General features: G+C 38.1%; 1 protein-coding gene across 1 annotated transcript; it reads right to left on the bottom strand.

Annotated features, from left to right (window-relative positions):
- Positions 1-1,382: 1,382 nt before the first annotated feature.
- Positions 1,383-26,823, bottom strand: TPH1 (tryptophan hydroxylase 1). The gene is made up of 12 exons (XM_009246545.4): positions 26,789-26,823; positions 26,185-26,358; positions 21,182-21,324; positions 16,505-16,688; positions 13,816-13,916; positions 10,049-10,116; positions 9,702-9,898; positions 7,041-7,176; positions 6,148-6,274; positions 4,445-4,540; positions 3,349-3,482; positions 1,383-1,712 (listed from the first exon to the last, which is right to left on the bottom strand). The coding sequence occupies exons 3-12, from the start codon at positions 21,296-21,298 to the stop codon at positions 1,538-1,540; spliced, it is 1,335 nt and encodes a 444-aa protein (XP_009244820.1). The 5' UTR covers positions 21,299-21,324; positions 26,185-26,358; positions 26,789-26,823; the 3' UTR covers positions 1,383-1,537.
- Positions 26,824-27,401: the final 578 nt, after the last annotated feature.

Below are 27,401 nucleotides of genomic sequence, written 5' to 3'. Positions count from 1 at the left end.
CAATTTGAGATGCTTGGCAGAGCTGTCATATTGAACAACCCCTATTCATTCTATGTGGATGGTGCCACATGAAGTTGTACAGCATTGGCCTAAATTATGAGACATCTGCATAGACATCCAGGAGATTGTTGGAATTAAGGGGCAAAAAAATTCAAGAAAGATGTCAGGGTTATAACTGCAAATAGAGGAGTCATTCAAAATAAGAACTGAAGTCATGTATCTGGGTGACATTCCCCATGAAGAGATAGCAAAAAGATAGAAGTGCAAAGACAGAAACTTGAAGAACATCTTCATTTAGTGACTAGAGGGAGGAAAGGGGCAAATTAAAGAGACATAAGTTTGTATTTTGGAGTTCAGCTTCACCAATTGATAACAGGACTGCTTACTCCCTGTACTACACAGCTGACTGCATAAAAACCATTCCTTGCAATCCTTACATTACTTACAGTCTCAGTCCTAAACTGCTCTTCTTGACCTTTCTGACATTCTATTTCCTCCCCTTTTCTGCAGCCTCTACTCTCATTGCATACCTTTCTGTTTATGGCCTCACCTTATACCTTAGAAATAAAGTACTCAGCACTGTTTTTTCTATCTTTTACTTTGTGCTTCTCTTATCTCAGTTTGAACTCTTCCTTTGATAACAATGCTTCCTGTTAATCTGGGGACAACCCCATTATAATACCTAGGACCACATGTCTGAGTACAGCCCCATGCAAGTCACATCTCTACTAAGTTTCCCTTGGACCCATGAGTAGGATAGATAGTCTAGAATAAAACCAGTATCATGTGATGTCATTGAAAGAAAACAAAGTTTCAAGGAAGATAGTCACTTGGGAAGGGGCTCCCTAATGCCTAAAAAATAAAGTCTCGAATTCTTAGCCTAGTCTTAATGATTATGCCCCATTCAACCTTTCCAGGCTTAGCTACTCCCATTTCCCTACAAGATACTACACTTGAAACTAGACTACTTGCTCTTTACTAGGTATCCTCCATGTGCAAAGGCCTCTATACTTTTGCTCATGCTAGCAACAAAGACAGCTGGGTCTCCTGTTAAATTTTAGTGTGAATGTGATTGAGCTTGGCACAAATTCAGCAATAAGTAACAGATAGTTTAGAAATAAGGGGATCTCAGGTAACAGTATGAGTCAGCGCCGTAATACTCCTCAAGGTATTCTAAGCGATCATAAAGGGTCATTTTACTCAAGGAGGATTAGGGAAAATAGAGTTAGGCTGAGATTAGATCTATCTATTGGGTCAAACAACTTCTCTATTAAAAATGGGTGGTCAGTGGCTTGTACGGTATATAAATTGTCTCATTAAAGCTGCTACCAAAAAAAAAAGAAACAAAAAAATAAGTGGTAAATAGAATATCCAGGTACAAATTTTCAAAGACTAGTGATTCATTAAGAAGTGGAATTCGATAATATTGTTTGACCAGAAGATGCTGTCCCTCCAGGATCAGGTGTTCAAGAAAAGCAAGAGATGGCCCAGAGGCCTCCGAATTGATGCTGAAATGTTCCTGGATGACTGGTTACTGTTAGATACTCGGCTTCCTGCTGACCTTAGCAAGGGCATCACTGACAACATCGAGATCATGCTGCAGCTCGTTCATGGCACTGGTTATGCTCTTGGTGTCTTTCAGGATCTGAATACTCCGTGTATATGGATTATACTTCACTCCAAATGGACGCTTAATTGTTTTGGTAAATTCTCTATTTAAGAAAACAAATAGGAGACAATCAATTTCTAGGGAATGAATGATGAAAACTAAACAAACAACAGAATCTATTTCACATACTAGGCAAAAAACAAATTTTTGTTAGATATGCATACAACCAATCTGACCTACTTCTCTACATTGCATTTGCAGAGGACCCCTGGAATCCCACACAAGTGGGAAACCTAAAGTAGTTATAAAATAGTTATAAGTACTTTACGTTATAAAGTAGTTGTAAATCCCTAGTATTACTAGGGAAAGATCCCATAGGTGGATTTATTAATCATTTATTACTGTATACATCTCTTGACTACAGGAAGGAGACCAACTACTGTAGTTTTATCAGTAGACGTAAAACTGTTTCATTACAACACTTAACCACATAGTAACAGATCCCTCAGTCATGCCTTATATAACTATACCTACTCACATATGTAACCTGTGTGTTTATATAACATATAACACATACAGACACACACATACTCACATACCCCAAAATAGACTAGGAATGGTCCTAGCTCCTGCACATGTTGATTTTTCCGCTTAGAATGTTTCCCTCTAGGCTCCTTTCAAATGACCTAAATTCTGCCCTTTTTTCAAACATTAAAGTTCTGCCACCTTTATCAAACCACTGTTTGAACCTCTCATTTGGCACCCCCACGGACAATCATGTCCGGGACTCCTAGGGATAAATGTGAAGCTGAAGACAACTATACATCAGTAGCAGCTGAAATCCAACTCGTAATCCACCTGGTCTACACAGAGGGGACCCCCTTTTCTAACAAGTTGCCATTTATGCTAGAGGAATCCCTACTAGTATTATTATTTAGTTTCATGAATGGCCTAATTCCTCAACTAATGGTTTCTCTGAAAGACAAAGACTATGACTTCAACCCCTATCAATCTCCATCATCACAATGTGACCTCATGACCGCTTCCACTCAATGTTGTCTCATTGATTCTCCTTCGAAAGTCTTTTCTTTTCCTACTACTTCTGTCTTAGTTCAGGCATTTATTTTCACCTGAAGTGTTCCAAGAATCTTCTAAAAAGTTTCTCTGCCTCCAACATCCTCCTTTCTTAACCACACACTTAGCTGATTAATAAAGTGTAGCTTTGATTACGTTGTACATATCTCCTATATTTCTCAACATCCTGACCTTTTTTCATGCTATCTCTCAGTCTAAAACTTAATATATCTAAATATTATCTATCCTTCAAGTCCTTTCTCAAATAACATTAAGATTACCCTGTTTGTCCACCTGAAATGAATTGCTCTTGAATAAAATGCAGAACAATGTTTCATCTGTATCTCTCCAAAGCTCTTGTCATTTCCCATGTTGTTATACAGTAATTTGCATATCATCTATTTTCCCTATTAGACTACTAAACTCTCTGATTGGAAGAATTGGAAAGAAAACAATTTCTCAATGTATCTGATTCATATTTGCAACTATGCAAAATCCTTATACACAACATACTCTAGATACTCGTTATGAAAGGAAGATGTGTTACAGACAGAAGGCTCCTTGTGGGCTTCAAATTATCTAGCTGCTTACTTCTGTGACTTGTTACCATAATGGGGCTGATCTTTCACTGAAGAAAATGAAGGCATGAAGAAGATATACTGTACCTCATCTTCTCCTTTGCATCTTCAAAACTTTCAGATACAAAGTAGACATCCTGAAAAGTTGTGATAAGACATTCCTGTTTGCAGGTAATCTTGGGATCAAAGGGCTTTACTTTGGCATGTCCAGAAAGTGCATGCTAGCAGACAAAGAGTCAGTGAATCAAAGAATAATATCTATTTTCATAGATCATGCAACTTCTATAATTGGCTCACCTCTAAACATATTACTAATGCAATGGCCCCAATCTACAATTCCAAACTTATTTCCTATAGCTCTATTCAACCCACAGTACACTCCAGCAAAAGAAATGGCTTGCACTTCCCTGTAAATACCCCCAAGATCCTCTCCATGGCTTTGTTCTTCCTCTCTTCTTTGTGTAAAAGCACCCAAGGATCTTTATTTACTTATTCCTGTATTATGGCATCTACTTTCTACCCAACACTAGTTATTCCTATGTATGACTTATATACCCACCATCAAGTGCTCCCTGAAAGCAAGACAGTACCTTGGATGGTGTTTCATACACATTGATTACTCAACAAACATGAGTTTATTTATTCATCAAATAAATAATAAATCTCAAAGAATTCCTTAGAAATTATAGAAGTTATTGCTAGCATATCAGAAATGATGAGAAAACAGCAAGACTTTGTAAGCAAAGATTTTAAAACACTTCTTACTTAAAATATACACATACCATTTCATATATATCAGAAATATATGAAAATATTTCATATGTGTGTGTATTACTAATGCAATGGCTCCAACCTACAATTCCAAACTTATTTTCCACAGCTCTATTCAACCCACAGTATACTCCAGCAAAAGAAGTAGCTTGCTGTTCCCCATAAATGCCCTTATAAAATTCTGATTTTCTCTCTCTCTATCTATCTATCTATCTATCTATACACACACACACATTTGGATTATATTATATAATATATAATTGGGAAATAGAGAAAAATACATTCAGGTAATGATTAGTGACATCCCCAAGCATTTTCCATAGTAAGCTCTTGTTCAAAAGCAAAAACTATTTCAGGTTTTATCAATTATATTAGGTGAATATGGTTATATACAAAGATTTGCAACTCTTACTTTGAGTTCACTGATAGAAGAAAGTAAGCCAGCACCAAAGACTCTTAGCTGTCCATCTTGTTTACATAGACCAAACTCCACAGTGAAAAAGTAGCACTGCAAAAGAACATCAATATTATTCTCACACACCGAAGAATTCAACTTAAAATAAATTACAATTCTTAGTCACTGACCCAAAATACCCTAAAATAAAGTCCAAAATCCCAATCTAGTTCACAAGTCTTTCTACAATCTGGCCTCATTCTAAACCAGTACTTCTCAAACTTCTGTTCTGATGACTTTTATGTACTATTAAAAATTAGAGGACCCTGAAGCTTTTGTTGTGCGTGTATGTGTAGGTTATCTCTAGCTATATTAGCCATATTAAAAATTAAAACTGAGATGAAAATGCTTGCTAATTAATTTTAAAATTTAACAAACTCATTTTATGGTAACAAAGAATGTTTTAATACAAATAACTATATTATACAAAACAAAAAACTAAGAAAGGTAGCATTGTTTCACAATGTTATAAACCTTTTTAATGTCTGGCTAGAAGACAGCTGGAGTCTCGTGTCTGCTTCTGTAGTTAACCTTTTGGGATATACTGTTTGAGTACATGAGTTACATCGGCTTCATGCGGTTATCTAGTTAGAAAAGCGTTGAATATTTTAATAGTCTTTTTGGATAGTTGTGGATATTCTCCTTTTACTCTGCATGAAGACTCAACAAGTGGATAGAGTTTCTCAAAAGTTCAACTGCAATGTGGAATCTGAATTATGTCAATGAACTGCCTGTTACATTTAAATCCACTGTGTGCTTTGAATGGGTCTTTTATCTGGGCATGATTTTGACCTCAAGGACCCCATAAAAGAGTCTCAGGGACCCCAGAGGTCCCCAAACCACAGTTTTAGAAGCACTATTCTATTTCACACTGCCTCCCCTACTCTTGGACACTCTGCTCCAGCTTCTCGCTGATTCCTGAGACACACCAAGCACCACCTTGTCTTTCCTTGTGTGCCCTCATCCTGAGATGCATTTCTTCCTTCCTTGCTGAGCACATCACTCATTTTCCATCAGCTAATCCAGATGTCCTTCTCCCAGGAAACCTTCCCCCGGTTCTCTATGCTCCCAGAGCAATGTGGACTTTGCTATAGGCTATCTCATTTGACGTAACTGTCTCCTCAAACAGTATATAAGCTCCTTAAAGGTAGAAACCAGGCCTTACTTATCTTTGTATTTCCAGCACAGTGTCTTGTACCTAGTACTCAAAAATATTTTAGCATAATTTTAAGGAAACCTATCCTTTTTATTGGAAAATAAAAGATAGATAACCTATTATTGTAATCTTGTTTTTCTCTACCTTTTTTAAAGCTCATGTCTCCTTTTGATAAACCATAAAATTTTACATCCTTCTTTAATGTTATTTGAATTAAAGATTATGAGCAAAAACAAATTTTCTTTTCCTTTCTTTTCTCTTCTCTTTTATTCTCTTTCTTTTCTCTTCTTTATCCTTTCCTCTCTTTTCTTTTCTTTTCTGACAGAGTCTCTCTCTGTTGCCCAGGCTGGAGTACAGTGGTGCAATCTCGGCTCACTGCAACCTCCAAGCAAAGACAAATTTTCTAATGGTCATTCTGAATATGTACTTTTAAACTACACAGATACTCATACACCCAACCCCAGGTGAAAATTACTGATCTATACAGTTAATTCCAGATTTATACCGTTGCCAGTTTTTGAACAGCCTCCTCTGAAGCGCCAAGAGAAGACAAGCCAATTTCTTGGGAGAACTGGGCAAAACTAGGTTCAGCCAAAAGCGGGACATGGCCTAAGAGTTCATGGCAGGTATCTCTGAAATAGAGGTACAAGTCTGTCATGCTGCAGTGCTTAACATACGTGTATAATCAACCATTCAATCAAATCGAAATCCAATATTTTATTCTAATGATCAGATGATATTACTTTGGTAATGGATCACAAAGGACACTAATCAAATAAAGAAACAATTTTGGTTCAAAACCTTGGCCACTCACAGACACACACATATAAGTGCATATCAGGTACCCATGGACATCCACATGCCACCCCCAACCCCCAACCCTGCCACATACACACCCAAATCAGATCTCTGCTCAAATATCACCTTCTCAGCAAGGCCTTTCCTGATCACCCTTTTCAAAACAGCAACACACACACACACTCTCACCCACCTACACTTTCCTCCATTCCCCTTTCTCAGCTTTATTTTTCTCCATGGGACTCAACACCACTCGATGCAACATTTGCATACATTTACTTGTTTGTTTATTATCTGTATCCGCCACTGGAATACAAGCTCTATGCAGGCAGAAATTTTTGTCTGATTTTTTTCAGTGTTACATTCCCTATGCTCAGAATGGCAGCTAGCACCTAATAAGTTGTCAATTAATAATCATAATGGCTAACACATACAGAGCATGGAACATGTATTTCATACCATGTACCATTCTAAATGCTTCACATGTGCTAATTTATTTAATCCTCACACACCAAAAAAAAAAAAAAAAGACCCATAAGGTAGATGCCATTATAATAAATAACAATTTGATGAATTCCTGGCTGAAATAGAAGTACTTACGGCTCTGGGGTATAGAAGGGATCTGAACTGTGTCTCACATATTGAGTGCAATGAAAAACTCGAAAGGCTAAACCTGATAAGAAATCTCTTGGTGATAAGTAACCAGCCACAGGACGGATGGAAAAACCTGTACGCTCTGCAAAGCAAAGGAGAAAACAAAATCTTTACCAGAATAGACCCCTGACTGCAGCATTTTAGTTCTGCTAGTGGCACCAAGTAACACTTTGATGGAAGACATGGAAACTAAAATTTATCATACGCATATTAAGGGGAATTAATTATTATTAAGCACTTGCTATGGCCAGACAATGAGTTAGACCTTTTACATATCACATCTCCTTTCATGTTTACAATATGAGTTAAGGATGTTTCTCCTTATTGTGACGACTATGAAATGGAGGCTCAGAGACTCAATAATGTGCCTAAGTCCACACATTAGTTGATAAAGGTAGAATGAGAACTCAGATTTCCTCATGCCTTACAACACCTTGCTGTCTCCCTAAAGGGTTTATACTATCTCCTAGATGATCTTCTTTTTGTAAAAAATCACTAACAAGATGTATTCATTTAAATCAGAACCATTTTTGAAGCTCTGCCATTTTTAGCCAGTACTATCTCTTGTAAAGTAGTCCCTTTCTTTTATCTAAACTGGATAGTGCTCTTCCATTTCCCAACAGCCAAGACTGCACGCATACTGTAAAAGAGGCCCACCACTAGGATTCAGTGGTTCAGGAGACCCCTGTAAGCCCTAATCTTGGCCTTCATTCCAAACCCTCACAACTCTGGTATTCCAGTTCCATCCAGCTGTGTTGTATTTGGATGCTGCCATTCTGATGGGCAGACTGCACTGTCCAGTAAAAATTTCCATAGTGATAGAAATGTTCCGTATCTGTGCTGTCCAATAAGGCAACTACTAGCCACATGTAGCCATTGAGCATATGAAATGTGGTTAGTGTGACTGAGGAACCAACCTCTTGCTTTACATTTATTTTAGTTATTTAAATTTTAAACAACCAAATGTGTCTAGTGTCTACCATATTTAGTAGTGCAGGTATCCCCTTCCAACTTTTGCTTGAACTTTCTGTTAGTTTTGATTTCTCTCTGATATTTGACCTTGAAGCATTTTCAGCAACACATTCTGCAGCCAGCCCAGGCTCCAGACCCTAAGAGATCAGCTTTCAGTTTTGTGTGTATAACAAAGCATTTCCTCCAAATCTCATGCAAATTTGATGTTACAACTTCTGTAGCATATATTTGTCCATCTTTATAAGTCCAGCAATATTATGTGCATTGGTTCTCTATCACCCTTAATCACTGTTTTTCAAAAGTTTAGTTTTTATAGAAACCACTTACATAATTTCTTCCCTTGTAGAAACTGTATTGCTCTTTCCTATTTATTTCTTCTAGTTTTGTGTATAGTTGTTGAATACTGTTAAGCAGTTAAATAGATATGTAGATTTTTTTAAGTCTATGTAAGAAACTCAAAGACAGAAATTTCAGACCATGATGGAAATAAACTAAACTCTTTTGAGTCACAGCATAACTGCTTTGTTTTCTCCACAATGGTAATCTGCTGAGACTATCTACTGAGATGAAAGGGAAAATTTATACTTCTTAAATATTGTAAACCCTTGAAGATAGATCACTGATCATTTTACTTCCTATGCTAGCTAGAAAAAAGAGGCCTGGACCAAACAAACATAAAGAATTAAAAGGAATAAAATTGTCCTTACCCTTTGTTTATATCTCTACTAGCACCACCTTTTTTCTTGCTAAAATTATAACATCTTAATGTGGAAAAGGTCTTCAACCTTCTCCAAGATGTTTGAATTTCCTCTACCAAATAATGGGTGTGGAGCTTTTGCATGAACACCCCCACGGATGAGGAACTAACCATCTCATCAGCCTATTCTGTTTTCAAATCACTCTTTAACAAGATATTCTCTATTCTAGGCCAAAAGCTTGAAGTTTCTATCCAACAGTCCTTTACTTTAGAGTCACACAGTAATCCCTCTGTTATAAAGATGGCTTTCAAATATTTAAATAAAGCTATAACAGCCCCTAAATCTCTAGGTTAAACACCCTAAGAGCTCTTCAAATTTTACTTATGTGATACAATTTCAAATCCCCATATAATTCTGCTCACTTTCCTCTACCTTGGCTGCAGGTTATGATTATCCTTCAGTGTGGTGCCCAATCCTGGATCCAATACACCAGGACAGAGTACAGGAAAATTCTGACCTCCCATAACACTACGCTTTATTCCTCTATTAAAAATGCTGTCATTGTGGGGCGTGGTGGCTCACGCCTGTAATTCCAGCACTTTGGGAGGCTGAGGCGGATGGATCACTTGAGGTCAGAAGTTCAAGACCAGCCTGGCCAACATGGCGAAACCCCATCCCTACCAAAAATACAAAAATTAGCAGGGTGATGGCGGATGCCTGTAGTCCCAGCATTTGGGAGGCCATGGCAAGAGAATCGCTTGAACCTAGGAGGCAGAGGCTGCAGTGACAGAGGCTGCAGTGAGCCAAGATGGCATCACTGTACTCCAGCCTGGGCAACAGAAAGAAAGACTCTGTATCAAAAAAAAAAAAAAAAAATGCTGTCATCATCAAAACAGAGTTTAGCAACCCCCTTACAAAAAATTAATTAGCTTATTACCTTTTAAAAAGTTGGAGACATCTTCCAATTGTGGGATATTATCCTCCCGATATCCACAATATTTAGAAAGCAAAGGTAAGTTTTTGAGATACTCTCTGCAAGCATGGGTTGGGTAGAGTTTGTTGAGCTCTTGGAATACAGTTCCCCAGGTCTTAATCTCCTCTTCAGTGAATTCAACCTTTGGAATGGGGTCTCCACTAATGAGATAAAAGGAAGGAGTTGTTTTGAATTAGCATTTAATAAATAGTGGCACTTATTTTACTTTCTACTTACCAAATGAACACAATTTATTCTATTCACTTATTTTATTGTCTCAAGGTTGGCTATATTTTTTCAAATATACTTACTGTTTATAGTTCATAGCCAAGTCCGCAAAATACTTTCGACGTTTACGGTAGACATTGTCTTTGAAGCCCTGATAATTAAAGATATGTTTTTAAATATCCATACTAAAAAATACTTGACAAATGATATTTGGGAAACATTTCATTATTACTAGAGCTATTATATTAAAGGGCTACATAATTGTTACTATAAGCAAGCATTATTTAGAGATTTATGATCATTTTTATTTTAAAGTCAATATTACATGACAGCTTTATACTCCAGTAGCTACAAAGGTAAAAGATATAATGGATACAAAGATAGAATTGTGCCTACAAAGATAAAATGGTTTAAAGAATAAGGAAACCACCATCCCAGTTAAATACATGGCTCTTTTCCAAGGGTGAGGGTTTTTTTCCTTAATCATTTGACTGTATCTTCAGTTATATTTACCTGTAATAGTAATTAATACTAAAGAGTAATTAATATTTGAAATAGTGACTTAACTGAATCTAGTCTTAGATTTTATCACAAAATGCAAATGCATTTGCCATTTGCAGAAACAATGATGATTTAAAAGGCAGACAAAATAGTAACATTAGAATTTATACTCATGAAAAAAAATTTTTTAGACAAAATGGCTGAGCATGGTGGCTCAGGCCTGTAATCTCAACACTTTGGGAGACCTACGAAGGAGACTCACTTGAGCCCAGGAGTTTGAGACCAGCCTGGGCAACAAAGGGAGACCCTGTCTGTACCAAAAAAAATTTTAAATAACAATTATAACTAGCCAAGTGTGGTGGTGCATGCCTGTTGTCCCAGCTCCTCAGGAAGGTGAGGCAGGAGGATGGCTTCAGCCCAGGAATTCTAGGCTACAGTGAGGTATGATGATGCCGCTGCACCCCAGCCTAGGCAATAGAGGGAGACTATATCTTGAAAAAAAAAAATCAAAAATCAAAGCCCAGGAGAAAAAAATGCAAATATTGGGAAAGAAGGGGACACCTGAAGAGAGAGAATGAGACTCATCTCTTTAATACAGATCTATGAGGTAGCACAGATTTACTACAATTTGTGCTAAAATCTGGAAAAACAATATGAACAAAGCACAGTCTGGGGCTTAAAGGAGTTTACATGAACCTGTTTTTGTAAAATGATACAATAAGTGTCTCATCATATTGCACAGATATGTACAGAACGGCATGCGCACTTAAGACGATTGTGTGGTTCAGGGAAAGCTTCCCAGTGATGACTCTCAAGCTAAGACACAAAAGAGGAGTGGAAATAGCACAGTGATTTAAAAAAAAAAAAAAAAAAAAAAAAACAGCATGTTGTGCCTAAGAAAATACAAGCAACCCCATGTTGCTCAAACTTGGAGAGTAAGGCGGAGCATGTTGAAACTAGTTGGGGTCTGCAAATTAAAGGTCCATTAAGGAGCTTGGAGTTTAGCCTTGGGTAATGGGAACCCACTGGTGTTTTTTAAATAACTTTATTGAAGTATAATTCACATACCATAAAATAACCATTCAGTGGTTTTTAGATATTCACAGAGTTAAACAACCATCTCCATCATCTAATTTCAGAAAGATTCTGTCACCCCAAAAAGAAACACCATGCTCATTAGCAATCACTCTCCAACTCCACCCCAACCCTCCTCAGCTCCTGGCAACCAGTAATCCACTGTCTATTTCTACGCATTTTCCTATTCTGGACATTTCATATAAAAGGAATCATACAATATGGGACCTTTTGTGACTAGCTTCTTTAATTTATCATAATGTTTTCAAAGTTCATCTATGTTGTAGCACATATCAGTATTCCATCTCTTTTTATGGCCAATAATATTTGCTTATATAAATATACTATACTTCATCCATTTATCAGTTAATGGACGTTTGGGTTGTTTCCACTTTTTTGCTATTATGAATAAAGCTGCTACAATGATTTGTGTATATGTTTTTGTATGGACATATATTTTCAGTTCTTTTAAGTATGTACCTAGGAGCCATTGGTGATTTTTAAGAGAGAAGATGAATAACAGTCATATTGAGGTTTTTGATCATTCTAATGAGGATAAGGAGGAGGTGTTTGAAGTTGACAAGGCTAGAAGAAGGGAGACCAGTTTAAGGGATGTGGTAGTAAGGATGAATAAGGAACACGTTTAAGAAATACCTAGGAGGTGAAAATCAGCAGGACTTAGTAGATCAGTAAAACTGATGTACTCACCTTTCCATAAACATGCCCCAGATTTTCTTGCCTCTGAACCTTTGCTCATATTGTTCCCTCCTGAATTGTTCTTCCTTTCCATTTCTTATCTCCTGAAATCTTTTAAGGCCCAATTGAAATGTTGCCTTTCTCTGATCTCTTCAGCTACAAGTGTTTGCTCTCTTATGTATATTTAAAGGCAATTTTTTAATCAAGCAAAATTTTCACCTAGTGCACTTTTTACATTTTATCTTGTGTGTGTTTATTTATATATGTGTGCTTTAGCTTTTCAACTAGACTACATGCTCCTTTCTGGCAAGTACTGCAATTAATTGCAATAGTTATTCAATAAGATTATAGAATAATTGGACAGATCATCTAGTGGCTGTCTAAGGTAGTATAAAAAGGTCACATTCACACAGCTAACACATGAGAGAGGCTACATTAAAGCTCTGGTCAGTTCAACTTCACAATTGCACTCTCTTCTCTCCTCCCCTCCCAGAAATGCTCTAGATTTACTAATTCTCCAACTCTTGCCTGTACTGTACAAGTTTCTCAGGAAACAACTTCCTAGTTCATCAGCTGCCTAATAAACCAATCATGGTGGGCAGTGTGGGTGGCAAGTCTTTCTCTGGCCCACTTTTATTTATCTCCCTTTCCAATAACCCATGCTCATTTAAATAAAAACTGATTGCAGATGCAGTCTTCATTTTAGTATAACCTTTTGAATAGCTCTTAATAATAGGAATGCTGGGCATGGGACAGATATTTTGGAACAAATGAAGCTACATGTTTTTCAGGCAGTTAGTCTCAATTCTACCAATATGGAGGTCCACTAACACTTATTGAAATCCGTTTGTTTGTTTTTGGTTTTTTTTTGAGACAGTGTCTCGCTATGTCGCCCAGGCTGGAGTGCAGTCACGCCATCTCGGCTCACTGCAAGCTCCACCTCCTGGGTTTACACCATTCTCCTGCCTCAGCTTCCTGAGTAGCTGGGACTACAGGCGCCCGCCACCACGCCCGGCTAATTTTTTTGTATTTTTAGTAGAGACGGGGTTTCACCATGTTAACCAGGATGGTCTCGATCTCCTGACCTCATGATCTGCCCGCCTCGGCCTCCCAAAGTGCTGGGATTACAGGTGTGAGCCACCGCGCCCGGCCCACTTGTTGAAATCTTGATTAAAACAATGTCTCATTTAGTCTAGAAAAAACACTTTCTCTAAAAAAGTTGTCCTTAATTTTTAGTTTGCTTTAAATTGTTTTTATAAATATATTTCTTAAACGTACTTACAGGGTGATAGTCTATGCCTGTTATCCCAGCACTTTGGGAGACCAAGGCGGGTGGATCACCTGAGGTCAGGAGTTTGAGACCAGCCTGGCCAACATGGTGAAACCCCATCTCTACTAAAAATAACAAAAATTAGCTGGGTGTGGTTGTGGGCACCTGTAATCCCAGCTACTTGGAGGCTGAGGCAGGAGAATCGCTTGAACCCAAGAGGCAGAGGTCGCAGTAAACCGAGATCGTGCCACTGCACTCCAGCCTGGACAGCAGAGCAAGACTTGGTCTTAAAAAAAAGAAAATACTTACAGGATGGTCTGCATCTAGTTCAGATCCATACATCAGAACTCTGTTGGCACAATGGTCCAGGTCAGAAATCTTCTTTGGAAACCAAGGAACAGTTTCCATACCTGTAAAATTTAAAGAAAAAAAAACACTAAAAGTTGAAGAGACAATCTTAAACAAGACAATAAAGATGAGAAAATTAAATTCAGTTGGATGAGAGTTTTAATTTTAGCTTGTACATCAAGGCAAGATTTATACGAGTTAAGTAAATTGCCCTATTTCTAAAAAGTAAAATGTATTCAAAATTTCTGAGCTTTAATTTTTTTTTGAGTCTTCAGGTTGATGTTCTAAGTTTTGGAGAAATACTGTACTTTAGAAGCAGACTAAAAGTTTTAAAAATGCTTAAGCTACATATTTAGTTATTCAACAAAAGCAGAATAAAGATGCACAACTTTATTTACAGACCAAGGTACAAACTTAATAAAAACTTCATTTATTTTTGCTGATGGAAAAGATCTTAGAAATCATTTGTCTTTGCCACCTTGATCTTCTCACCATTCCTCAGACACGCAAGCCCTCGTAAGACTATGGGGTTTTATAAATGCTACTCTTCTGCCTGGAATAGCTATTCCACTTCCATTCCCTGTCCCACCCTACCCTTCTGTTTTCCTGAGAATATCCTTCACATCCTTCAAGACCCAAATCTAATGAGATCTTCTCATTCCGCGAAGCCTTCCCTCACCCTGTAGATACAGCTAATTATCTGTCCCCTGGGTTCCCGTGATGTTATGTTTCTCTCTAAAGGCTTTTACTATGTTTTATTATAATGTACCTGTTTATATGTCCGTCTTACATGAAAGACTGGAAACAGCTGTAGGGTGGAGACTATGTCTTTTTGTATCCCTATTTCTTAGTAGAAATATCTGTCACAAGGTCGGTGTATCCTAAATATCAACTGAACTATTTCATCATCTATACACCTCTGCATTTTACAGATGAGGTAATCAAACTCCGGAGAGGTAATTTATCCAAGGTAACTCACTCCTCTTGGAAGACAGAGGACTAGAACTCAGCTCTTCTTGCCCCAGCATATTGCTCTTTCTAACATATCCAGGAGTGATATTCAAGGGATTTAACAACAAATACAACAGGAGCAGTAATCACTCAAAATAGACATCAGCAGAGTCCTAGGCTTCTGCTCTGCAAGGTGTTAACCCTTTGATTGTTAATGATGGGTGTGGGACTTCTTGGGGGGATGGTATCTGCAGCAACAGAGGCTTCAGGCATGGTGAGAAGCCCTCAAGGGACTTGGGGAAGTAGCTCTCTGCCAGCCAGAAGTGGAGATATATAAGTATTTTAGTAATTATATAGCTGTACGAACGCATAGCAGATGAACAGCAGTCCTGATTACACCTCAAATACTGTGGACATAATCTGAAGAGATTATTTTAGATTGAGTACCATATATAAAATGTACCTAAATTATCTATTTGTCTTTTGCCGCGAGTGAACTTCAAGGATTTTTTTACCAGCAGAGATCTTAACCTTTATCTTTGCAACCTGAGTAACTGAAACTTTAGAAGGCTTTATTTCTCATTTGCTTTTGGAAGGAATGCTGTACATCAGTTGTCCCTGACCTTTTTGGCACCAGGGAGTGGTTTTGTGGAAGACAATTTTTCCAAGAAGGAAAGATGGGGAGGTGGGAGATGGTTTCATCAGGCATTGGATTCTCATAAGAAGCACACAACCTAGATCCCTCACACACGCAGTTCACAATAGGGTTCACGCTCCTAGACGGAGCTCATGCGGTAAGGATCGCCAGGCCTGCTGCCCACCTGCTGCCCACCTGCTGCTGTGCAGCCTGATTCCTAAAAGGCCACGGACAAGTCCCCTGCTATACATATTGTGTGTCATTTCATAGTTGTCAGCAACTGTCAACATTCGCAACAGATTTAAATATTCATTTACTATCTGCTAGATGGCAAGTCTTATGAGACTTAGTAAGTGCTCAGGGATTGTGAATTATAGGTTTGCCAAATCAAGAAATGTTGATGATTTGGAAATTGAGAGATAATCAATTTCTGATTATGCCAAATTGTGTCTGTCTTTTTTTCTCTTCCTTTCTTTCTTTTCTTTTCTTTCTTACTTTCTCTCTCTCTTTCTTATTCTTTCTTTCTCTCTTTCCTTTCTTTTTTTTTTTTTTTTTTTTTTTTGACAGGGTCTTGCTCTGTCACCCAAACTGGAGTGCAGTGGTACGACCTCGGCTCGGCTCTACAGCCTCAACCTCCTGGGCTCAGGTGATCCTCCCACCTCAGCCTCCAGAGTAGCTGGGACCATAGATGCATGCCACCACACCAGGCTAGTTTTTGTATTTTTTGCAGAGACTCGGTCTCTCCATTTTGCCCAGGCTGGTCTTGAACTCCCGGACTCTCGGCTTCCCAAAGTGCAGGGATTACAGGCATGAGCCACCACATCCAGCTGTTTCTTATACCCAAGATTTTCTTTTACATTTCTCTTACACTTGATCAAATGTTGCTTTATAATTTTTCTTTGGTATCTGGAGCAACTATATTTTGTGTTCCCTTCACTACCAGACTATAAGCAATTTGGAGAGCTTGTGTTTTATTATTTTCATGTCTTCAAGATAAATATAAGACTGGACACACATTAGGTGTTTCATCTTCTAAGTAGTATTTTCACCTTTCGAACTTACCATCTTCCTTCACAGTAAAATTATCTGGTGGATTCACAGAGAGAACATTGGTGTGAGACTTCAGCAGATGAAAAATATCATTCAATTGTTCTCTGTTGATGTCACAGTCGACAAAAATCTCAAATTCTGAGTTTCTTCTTTTTGATTTTCGGGACTCGATATGTAACAGATTCACATGCTTCTCCTGTGTAAAGCACAGGGTAAAGATTTCATGTAACTGCCTCAAATGTTAATAGTCTTTGAGCAGGCTACTTTAATTACCACTAAAAGTCAGATTCACACTTCTCAGAACAGCCAAAGGGAAAAAGGCTGTTTTTAGTGCTGCCAACAACAAAATAATTCCTTCTTAAAAATTATGTATTAGTCAGAAAAGTTTTCAAAATTTATCCCATCCTCCAGAAACCAATAAAATAACACACACTAGAGGTCCTTCAGATTGTCAGAATTAATCAGAATTCAACTCAAAATATTATTAAGTTTCCTGGCTAAGAGGAATCTTTTGAAAATTCTCATAAATAAAAGCTAGTTTTCAAAAAGTGATACCAATGTTAGTTCTGGAGAAAGAAGAGTTTCCCTTTCAAAAATCCATTTAATAAAATTAGATGAACAGCTTGAGCACAGAGTGTTCAATACCTCAAATCTCTTAAGCTACAATCTTAGTAACAGCTGAACCAGATCTCCTCTTCTGACCTCTTCCAAGTCAGGCTAAGATGGGGGTGCTGTGTGTAGAAGTGTGGGAGGAGGGTATGTTCTCTTACCAATTTGGGTAGCTGAGGAAGAGTGCTGGGGACATGATAATGCAACATGAGCACTAATCACCCTATAGTTTTTTCATCTAAAGAAATGAGAAGGTTAGAGCAGATAATCTCCAATACTAACCAGTGCATCCTAAAATAACTTAGTGAACACCTGTGTAACTAGGTAAGAGCTGCAAAGAATATAAAGGGAAGACAAAAAGGAATTTACAATCTAGTTGGCTAACACATGGAAGATTAAGAAAATAAAGAGTGTTCAGATGCAGATGCTCAACAAAGGGAAAAGCATTACGACTTAAGAGAGAGTAGAAAGTTTCATGGAGCGGGTGGGAACTTAAATGAATCTTAAAGAATAGATAGAATAGACCAGGCGTGGTGGCTCACGCCTGTAATTCCAACACTTTGGGAGGCCAAGGTGGAAGAATCACCTGAGTCCAGGAGTTCAAGACCAGCCTGGACCACATAGCAAGACCCCGTCTCTACAAAAAATAATAAATTAGCCAGGCATAGTGGCACACACCAGTAGTCCCAGCTACTCGAGATACTGAGGTAGGAGGGTCACTTGAGCCCAGGAAGTTAAGGCTACAGTGAGCCATGATTGTGCCACTGCACTCCAGCCTGGGTGACAGAGTGAGACCCTTTCTCAAAAAAAAAAAAAAAAAAAAAATCAGGGAACATGAGCTAACAAGAAAGAGGAGTGAGTGATAGAGGATGTTAGGAAACTAGAATAGGCAAGGTTTATTCAGGAACATAGAATTTATCACAGAATCGATAGAAGTCAGTTATAAAACATACTGGGATTTATCAAGAGTAAAGAAGAGTTTCATTTCATCTATTTCTTATAAATTTTTACATTAATAATGCATTTGTAAATATTTTCTAAATGATGACTTGAATAAATATAAAGCTAAACTATGTCTTTGGAGAAAAAAAGATGCAAAAATGTCAACTATTCCTAAATTAAAATCTCAATGGAATTTGGTGAGGAAATGTAACTAAATAATTTCCAAGTTCATCTAGAAAAATATACAATGTGGAAAATTCAGATAAAGTAGAAGTAGTAAGTGAAACATTCCCTATCAGATATTTCAGTTACAGAAACAGAGGCATAGAGAGGTTAAGCAGTTTGGCCAGAAGCACACAGGTGACAAGTGTCAGAGCCGGAATTCAAATCTAGGCTGTCCAGCTCCACAGTCCATGTGCTTAAACACTATGCTGTAATCCTGTTGCACAAGAAAGGAAAAGTCACAAAGGTGGATACTATGGCTCTTCTTTAAACAATATTTACATAATCTTAATAATAAAAACACTAAAACTTGACAGAGACAAAAAATGGGACACAAATACATCGGTTAGACGAGTGGAAAGGAAGTTGAGGCCATCAGAAGGGGAGTTGTGTCAAGAAACTTAAATTTTTACTTCACTGTTGAAAATCAATAGACAATTACCTAAATTTTGGAAATCAAGAAGTAGAAGCAGAATAAGCATATAATTTATAAGTGTGGAAGTAAATATTAGAAAAATAGTTTAAAGAGTTGAAAATGGTTGCCTCCACTAGGCGGGGGATAAGTAAAATGGATGGAGACACACCCGGAGAACACCATGTAGCAGTTAGAAGAATGAATGAGATGTTCACACAGCAACGTGCATAGGTCTTAAAAACACAGTGCTGGATGGGAAAGAGAATCTTTATAGCACAGTATGATTATATAAATTACTAATATATGCACACACAAAAACTACATATTCTAAAGTGCAGATAAAAGTAATTCAATGTACATATCAAACATGAGAGCAGCTCTCTATCAGAAGAGAGAAATGGAGATAGAATTGAAGAATGAAATAAAACAGGAAGAGGTTGCACAAATCAACAATTATAGTGTACATGTGATTTAACAAGTGTGATTAACTCAAGCTTCTGCACATAAGGTTGCAAAAAAATTAAATGGAACTTAGGAATGAAGAGAGACAGAGCAAAAGACTACTTTTTACAAAATATGTTTTATAGTATGGGTTGAGTTGTTTTTAAGCTACGCACAATTATTCTTTGATTAAAAATTAAATTTAAAAAAAGTTAATGGAAGAAGACATACAGGTATTTTATTTAAAGACCCAAAGGTAATCAATAGAATAGCTAAAAGTAATAATATAATTATCAGATTTGGAAGGACTGGGAGAGGGAAGGGAGGGAGGTGGTGTCAGTATCATTGTTCATAATAGAAAGTAAATGAATATAGTGTGAAGTCGATAACTTGAAAAGGCATATAAGAGCAATGTTTAGATTTCATAAACTCACCACCAAAAAAACTAAAGGCCAGAAATAGTTAAAAGAGGTTGTCTCTAGGGAGTGGGACTGAGAATACGGTATGTGTTAGGTAAGAAAACTGATGCTTTTCATTACAAGCTCTTCTAGACTATCTGTATTTAAGATTTTTAATTCTTTGAAATATTCTTTGTGAACGGCTATATAATAGTATGTCATATCATTATTAACATAGCTAACATCTATTGATCACTTACTTTGTACTGTACCATCCTAAGCACTTTAGAGATATTAACTCCACTAATGCTCACAATGACCCTATGAGGTAGGTAGAGTTCTCATTTTATGGACATAAATCCTGAAGTGTGGAGAGATTAATCAATTTGCCCACGATCACCCAGGTAATAACTGACAGAGCAAGGATTTGAATTCAGGTGGCCTGTCTCTGGAGACCAGAGCTTAACCACAGTGGTGTTCTGCTATCACAATTCAACATCCCCTATATTAGGACAAATGGATTATTTATAATTTTCAGTTCCTATAAACAATAAATCTTTGTGTGTCCCTGAGCCCTTAAACTCAGCTAGGTCCCCCAAGTTCAATGCTGTCAGAATATCTGGTACTTCTGTTTCATGTCACTTTACACATAGTAATTATTCACTTACTGCAGTTGTTTGTTTAATGTCGCCTTCCCCACTAGATTATATACTCTGTGAGGACAGGCACTGTGTTTACTTTGTCCAGCTCCACATCCTTAGTGTCTGGTGTGGTACCTGACACATAGTAAGGACTTAATAAATATTCATGTTCTGCCTGACTGATCCATATTTTTAAGACAGATTTATGAAATTAGAATTATGGGTTAAAAATATGAACATTTTAAGGCTCATAATACATATTACCAGATAGTTTCCCTACATGGTACACAAATTTATCCTTGTGCCAAAGGTGCATTGGAGGGTAATGTACCTCCAATGCAATGAAGCTCTGACAATAGGAGACACTGTCATTATAGAATCTTTGCTACATGAAAATAATATCATTAAATATACTATGACTATATCATTAAATCTCAAGTATATAATTAATAATATATGATTAAATATCAATAAAATTTTAATATTTTATTAAAATAAAATTAAAATTTGCTTCTCTAAAATCCATGAAGTGAATCTTTTCTCCCCCATTTCTCAAAGTAGCTATTTGTATCTCCTCTTCTGTAAATTGTTTGTATCCCTTGTTAGAATTTAGCACTATTTTAGAAATGTAAGTTCTTAACAAATGTTTGTACTCCATCTCCGAAGAGTTTACAATAATTTTTATATACATAATATATAAAAATTATATATTTCTCTCTCTCTCTCTGTATATATATATACAGAGAGAGAGAGAGAGAGAAATCTCACTCTGATACCCAGGCTAGAGTGCAGTGGTGTGATCATAGCTCACTCACTGTAACCTTGGACTCCTGGACTCAAGCAATCCTCCCACCCCAGCCTCCCAGGTAGCTGGAACTACAGGTGTCCACCACCACACCCAGCTAAATTTGGGGTTTTTTTTTTTAGAGATAGGGTCTTGCTATGTTGCCCTATATTTTAAATATAGTTTTAGAGATTCATTTCTAGAAGAATTCTGTGCAAAAATATGGAAAATGCTTACCTGAAAGATTTTCAGGGCTTTTATAAGTCCTCCAACTTCATTCTTTAAGGAAAAAATGAGACTTGCTCTTCCCCTTTCTAAGGAATGGTCTTTGTTCTCCTTATTGTCTTCAATCATGATGAATTTGGAGTAATTCTCTAAAACTAAAGTATGAAAACAAAAACAACGGACTAAAAAAGAAGTTGCACAATGCAGACAATATTTGGTAACTAAGGGCTCATTTACTTCTAGGAGATTCAGTTTCTTAACCTTTTATAAAACCTGGATATGCAGATAAGCTTTGCAAGAATCTAGTGAGACCAAAATAAGATAAAACTTTGCCTGACACCTGCCTAGAATAGAATAGGCATACAATACATGTTAGTAGTTCCCTTTTGTTTTTTTCTAAACCAATCCCTCTTTTAGGGCATGACTCAAGCCTGCTGGCTCCTTGCAGTCTTCCCAACTATTTTGTAGCCTAAACTAGTCAGGAAGGCCTACCTCCTCCCCGCCTTGCACTTCATTATACCAGGTCTCAAATGGTTTCCCCAAATGTTTTATTCGAACATATCTCACCTTCTAACAAGGCAGCAAGCTCCTCCAGAGTGGGGACAAGGCTTTCTATTTATTTTGTAAACTAAAGGCCTGGCCAGCTCTAGATATATGTGCACTAGATGGATAACTGCTAGCCAGGAGAATTCTAGTTCTGCTTCTCAGAAGATGAACCAGATATCTACTTTGGTATCTTCTTAACCACCTATTTACACTGCAAAACAGTGTGAGGAAATATGCGGAATGTGAAGTCGGACATATCTAATCATTGGCCTCATGTTTATCAGTGTATGACCTCAGGCATGCTACTTAACCTTTCTAATATAAAACTAAGTTACCAAACAGCTACAAGAACTCATAACATCCAAAATTCCCACTCGTTTTAAAACATCATAACATGATGTGCTATTCTGAGACTTTCCTCATGGAAGAAACTAGGATATTTCAGGTACCAAGAAGAGTTAGAGATACATAATTCAAAATTTAACTAACATTTATGAATTCATTAGGTTCAAGTTTCCAAAACTACCAAGATTTTTAAATTATGCCAAATTAGTCTGTAGAACTAAAACAATTTCTATTTCAAATGCTATAAAACTAAATGGCCAGTTAAACTGAATAATTATGTGGATTTTTCTGTGATTCAAATAATTACTAATGGTAAAACGAATAAAATTTCAACCAAAGCACATTCACACGTGTAAAGCACCACAGTCAAAGTTATGGCAGTAAAAATTTAAAAACAAGACAATTTGCCTCCAAAGAATTCACACACTTGTTCATGGGGAAGGAGAAAATGGAAGACAGACTTCTCAATAAGTACAAATAAGCAGAAGAGAAGGGACACTGAGATCCCAGCCATGACACACCCAAGGAGTACACTCAACCATCCCTCACCTTCCCACCTCCCCACCCCTTTGATCAATATCCCATGTGCTTCTAAAGATGACTGAATATAGCTTCCAGCCCATCCATGAGTCTCTGCTGAGAAAGGATTTATGGATGAGATCTTAAGAGACTTTCCACTTCAAAGGAAGTGACCATTTCTTAAGGTAAACTTAAGTATACACAGAAAATTACAAATTGGTGGCTCTGGGGCTAAAAATTCAGGGATGGCCTCAGATAAGCATTCTCAAAATGTTTTTAGTGATGTGAAAACCTTCAGAAACATTTCTTACCCATTCAATTACCACTCAAAGATTGACTTTTCTTATCAAACACAGAGTATGGGTGACGTTGTCCTATAGCGTGAAAATGTAAACAATAAAAGAGATGCAAAATAATATAACAAATTGCTAGTAATAAATCTTTCTGCAAATCCATCTAGGCAAGTTATAATCTTTATGGGTATCAATCTCTTTATTTGCAAACTTGGAGGGAGGATAATTAACACCACTTTCATGATTATAAGGAGGATTAAATATATATAAACGTATTGTTATGAGAATTAAATAGTTATAATTTATATAAAACTCTCAGAACAGTTGCTAACCTACACTAAGTACTCAATAAGTATTATCTCAAATAAATGGGAATATGTCCCAAATTTTCGAGTTTTCAAAAAAAGAGAAAATGTTCAAGTAATGAAATAGACATTCTAAATACCTCTGGCTAAGATTTTTTCTTGCCCTAGGAATCAGGCATTTTACAAGATGATTAACATATTTCTTATAATAGCAAGCATCTGGAAAAGTTGCTTTATGATATAAAATGTCAGTATTGTTTTGTATCAAGGTGATTTCAGTTTCATTAATTTATTAGAAAACCCCTAAAGTGTATTAAATTCCAAATCTCAAGCAAATAATTCAGCAGTTTTTTTGCAAACAAATAGACAAAGACCCCAAAGTAAAATGTACTGAGTTAGCCTATAGTTACTGAGTCCTCATGTTTCCTGATACCATCACCATGACATGCAGAAGGAAGAGGATTCTGCAAATATAAGCTATTTCCTGGCCAACCACTAGCTTCTTCATGTAAATCAACTTTAAGAACTGGCAGCAAGGATCAGAGAACAGTAAAGAAAAGTTACCACTGATTTTTTCCAGTCAGTGGTAACACTAACAGAATTCTAGATCTCCTGATAATTTGTCTTTCAACAATCTCTTGGAGCTTGGAATAAAACTCTTCATATAAAACCATATGAGGCCAGCCGCAGTGGCTCATGCCTGTAATCCCAGCACATTGGAAAGCCAAAGCGGGTGGATCACTTGAGGTCAGGAGTTGAAGACCAGCCTGGCCAACATGGTGAAACTCCGTCTCTACTAAAAATACAAAAATTAGCCTGGCATGATGACACATGCCTGTAATAGCAGCTACTCGGGAGGCTGAGGCATGAAAATCCTTTGAACCCAGGAGGCAGAGGTTGCAGGGAGCCAAGATTGTGTCTGCACTCTGGCTGGGCAGCAGAGTGAGACTCCGTCTCAAAAAACAAAAACAAGCAAACAACAACAACAAAAACTATTATGAAGAGCCTGGGTAACATAGTGAGATGTATGAACAACAACAACAAAATTGTTTAAGTTAGCCAGGCATAGTGGCTTTCACCTGCAGTCCCAGCTACTAGGGAGGCTGAGGCAGGAAGCTTGCTTGAGCTCAGGAGTTCTAGGCTGCAGTGATCCATGATCGTGCCACTGCAGTCCAGCCTGGGTGAGAGTAAAACCCTGTCTCTTAAAAAAAAAAAAAAAAAAAAAGAGAATTTCCTTCGATTTTCAAAACTGGCCCCTAAGCTCTCCTGGAAGTTGCTATTGTGTGAAGGTACTAACAGTCATGGCTCCATCCCTTTAGGGTTCATAATTATTTTCTTTACCTGATTCTGGAATGGATCAAGTTTTGTGCCAACATCTCCTTAGTGGGTGTGGGGAGAGGAGGGTGAAGGATACATTAATTGAAATTTATGATATGCAAAGCATTTATATTATTTTGATTTATTGAAAGACATACATTATTATATTAAGATGTGAGTGGCTCACACCTGTAATCCCAGCACTTTAGGAGGCCGAGGCGGGCGAATAATGAGGTCAAGAGATTGAGACCATCCTGGCCAACATGGTGAAACCCCATCTCTACTAAAAATACAAAAATTAGCTGGGTGTGGTGGCACGCGCCTGTAGTCCCAGCTACTCGGGAGGCTGAGGCAGGAGAATGGCTTGAACCTGGGAGGTGGAGGTTGCAGTGAGCCGGGATCACACCACTGCACTCCAGCCCAGGTGACAGAGCGAGACTGCATCTCAAAAAATAAAAATTAAAATAAATAAATGTGGAAACACTCCTCCTTGTTTAAGTCATGATAAAAATGAAGGTTCTCAAAAAGAACTTTTCCTAAGAAAGTAGAAAACTAGAAGAAAATTCTCACCCTCTTTTTTGTTCCCCCCACCCCAAAATAATCTCACAGGACATAGATCTTTGATCGTTACTAAAACTTGGCCATAACTTTGCTTGGTTGACAGAGCTTATGAGGCATCAGTTATTTTTTCCTCCATTCAATTAACCCCAAACCCCTTCCAGAACCTCAATATTTTGCCCTGTTACTTTTTCCTTTCCCCTTTCAACCTACCTACCTCCTCTTCCTCTTTCAGGAAAAAAAAAAAACAAAAAAACCCACAATACTAACCTGGTAAGATAAAATAGGTCACACTTGTCTGAATTGGTGCCTCATCAATACATAAGCATTTTATTTTTAAAGCAACACTGTGATCAGCTAATACCAACTGGTACCCTTTTCTCATGAAACGCAGAGAGTCATTCTCCTACTGCGTCTCCTGGCCTAAGGATGCACTGCTGTGCAGGACACACCACTGGAAATAAGGAAAAAATACCAAGAAGACACTCAGAAGATCAACAGACCCGACCCTTGATAGAGGTCAAGGCATATACAATAAGCAACTCTTTTCTTCCCTTAGTTTAATCAGTAAAACAAGTGTAATTTATATTTACCTGATCTAGGAAGCACAAAGCACTACTGAATTAGTCTTTTGAAAGCATGGACATTGTTTGAAGACAGAACTAAAAACTGCAAGAAGGATTCTTTCAGAGGGAGGGAATCCTCTAGAGAGTCTTGATTTTCTTTTCTAAATAAGGAGTGGGAATGAGGATGAAAGTGGAGATGAAATACGAAAGAAAACACTATCCATGAAAAACAGTATTCTAGGAAATAAAGGCACTGGCAGAGAAAATGGAAATAGAAGACACATCCCTATCTGGAGATAATCTAATAATACATGTACAAATGGACCTCAGTGATAACATACGTAAACCACAGATTATAACTTTACAGAAACATTGATATTAGAATTCCACACACACACACACACACACCTACCTTATTTTTTTTTTAACTAACAGGCACAAACTTTTCCTGGGTTAGCAAGTTCAACTCTAGTCTTTTTCCTGCTAAGTCAAGTAGAGTGGGACATCAATGGGAAGTTCATTTTAAACCTCTGAAAATCAAACGCCAAAGGTAAGGTTGAGTTTACCTGGACTCTTAGCTGACTCTAAACCGCAAGGACCTAGTCCTCTTTGTCAATTGCGACCTTGCAAAAAGCTCTCAGTCGACTGTTGGGATGGTGGTGATGATGGTAAGTGCGATGCTGAGAAGCTTTGCATCTGAGACTCCCTCTTCTTCGGGAGGCCGTTTAAGGGAGGCTTCCCTTCATGGGAGGAGAAGAAAAAAAGAGATATTGCCCTTTGATGGAGAGGAAGGGAAGGAAGAAAAATCTGTTTCTGCCAACATAGAGGAGTCACACAGACTTGGGTTGGACTCTGGACCCCAGTTTCCTCATCTGGGGACTCAAGAAATATCTACCAGAGTTTGTTGTGAAGGTGAAATCTGATGATGGGTAAAGAGTCTGCTCCTGGCACACGGGAGGCCCTCAAAAAGTGTCTTTTCTCCTCAAACAGCGTAGGAGGAAAGAAGAGTAAGCGTCTACAGGGGTACAACTCCGACCTCCCAAATCTGACTCCGCAAGACCACCAATTTACCTCCCAGGAGGGTGACTCTGCCCAGCCCCGCGCCTGCCAAGCGCCGCCAAAGCCTCGACGGCGGTCCCCGGTGCCCGCGGGAAGGGCCGCCTCACTCACCTCGGGCGCCAGCAGGCTGAGTTGGCCGGCCGACTGCCCCGCGCTGCCTGTCTCTTATAGAAGCGACGTCGGAGCAGCCGGGCAGCAGCCAATGAGAAGGGAGGGCCGGCAGGTGTGGGGCGTGGGTCCTCCCGGCAGACCGGGCCGGGGGCGGGGGGGGCGGGGGGGGCGGCGGCGGCTGAGCCCCGCCTGCTCCCAGAGATTTGCACGCCTCAATCTCTGCGTGTATCTGACTGGTGTTTTAATTAAGTGAATGTTAGGCCATCCTCAACCACAGAAGTCTGACTAACACTGAACAATCCAGAGTTGGACATTCTCTCCAAACCAAGATAACGTCTATTATCGACACAATGACCTGCTATAGGACTGCAGTGCTTCTCGCCTGTTGGAGACCAAAGCAAGAATCCCCCCACCTCCCACACCTCTCTGTGCTTCTGGGCTATTTAATAGCCCAGTCCTGCCTCATTATTCCCTTGGTGCTTTCCCCCGTTCCTTGAGGCACAGCAACAGTTGAACTTTTTAGAAGGGAAGTGTTCAGTGCCCTTCTGATTAAAAAAAATTTTAAGCTGCAAGCAAAGAAGCATTCTATATTAGCAAAAAATCATGTTACGTA

The sequence above is a fragment of the Pongo abelii genome, chromosome 9 (genome assembly GCF_028885655.2).
Source record: "Pongo abelii isolate AG06213 chromosome 9, NHGRI_mPonAbe1-v2.0_pri, whole genome shotgun sequence".
NCBI classification, from domain to species: domain Eukaryota; kingdom Metazoa; phylum Chordata; class Mammalia; order Primates; family Hominidae; genus Pongo; species Pongo abelii.
The sequence above is the reverse complement of the archived record's forward strand: the minus strand, read 5'-3'. Positions and strand labels throughout refer to the sequence as shown.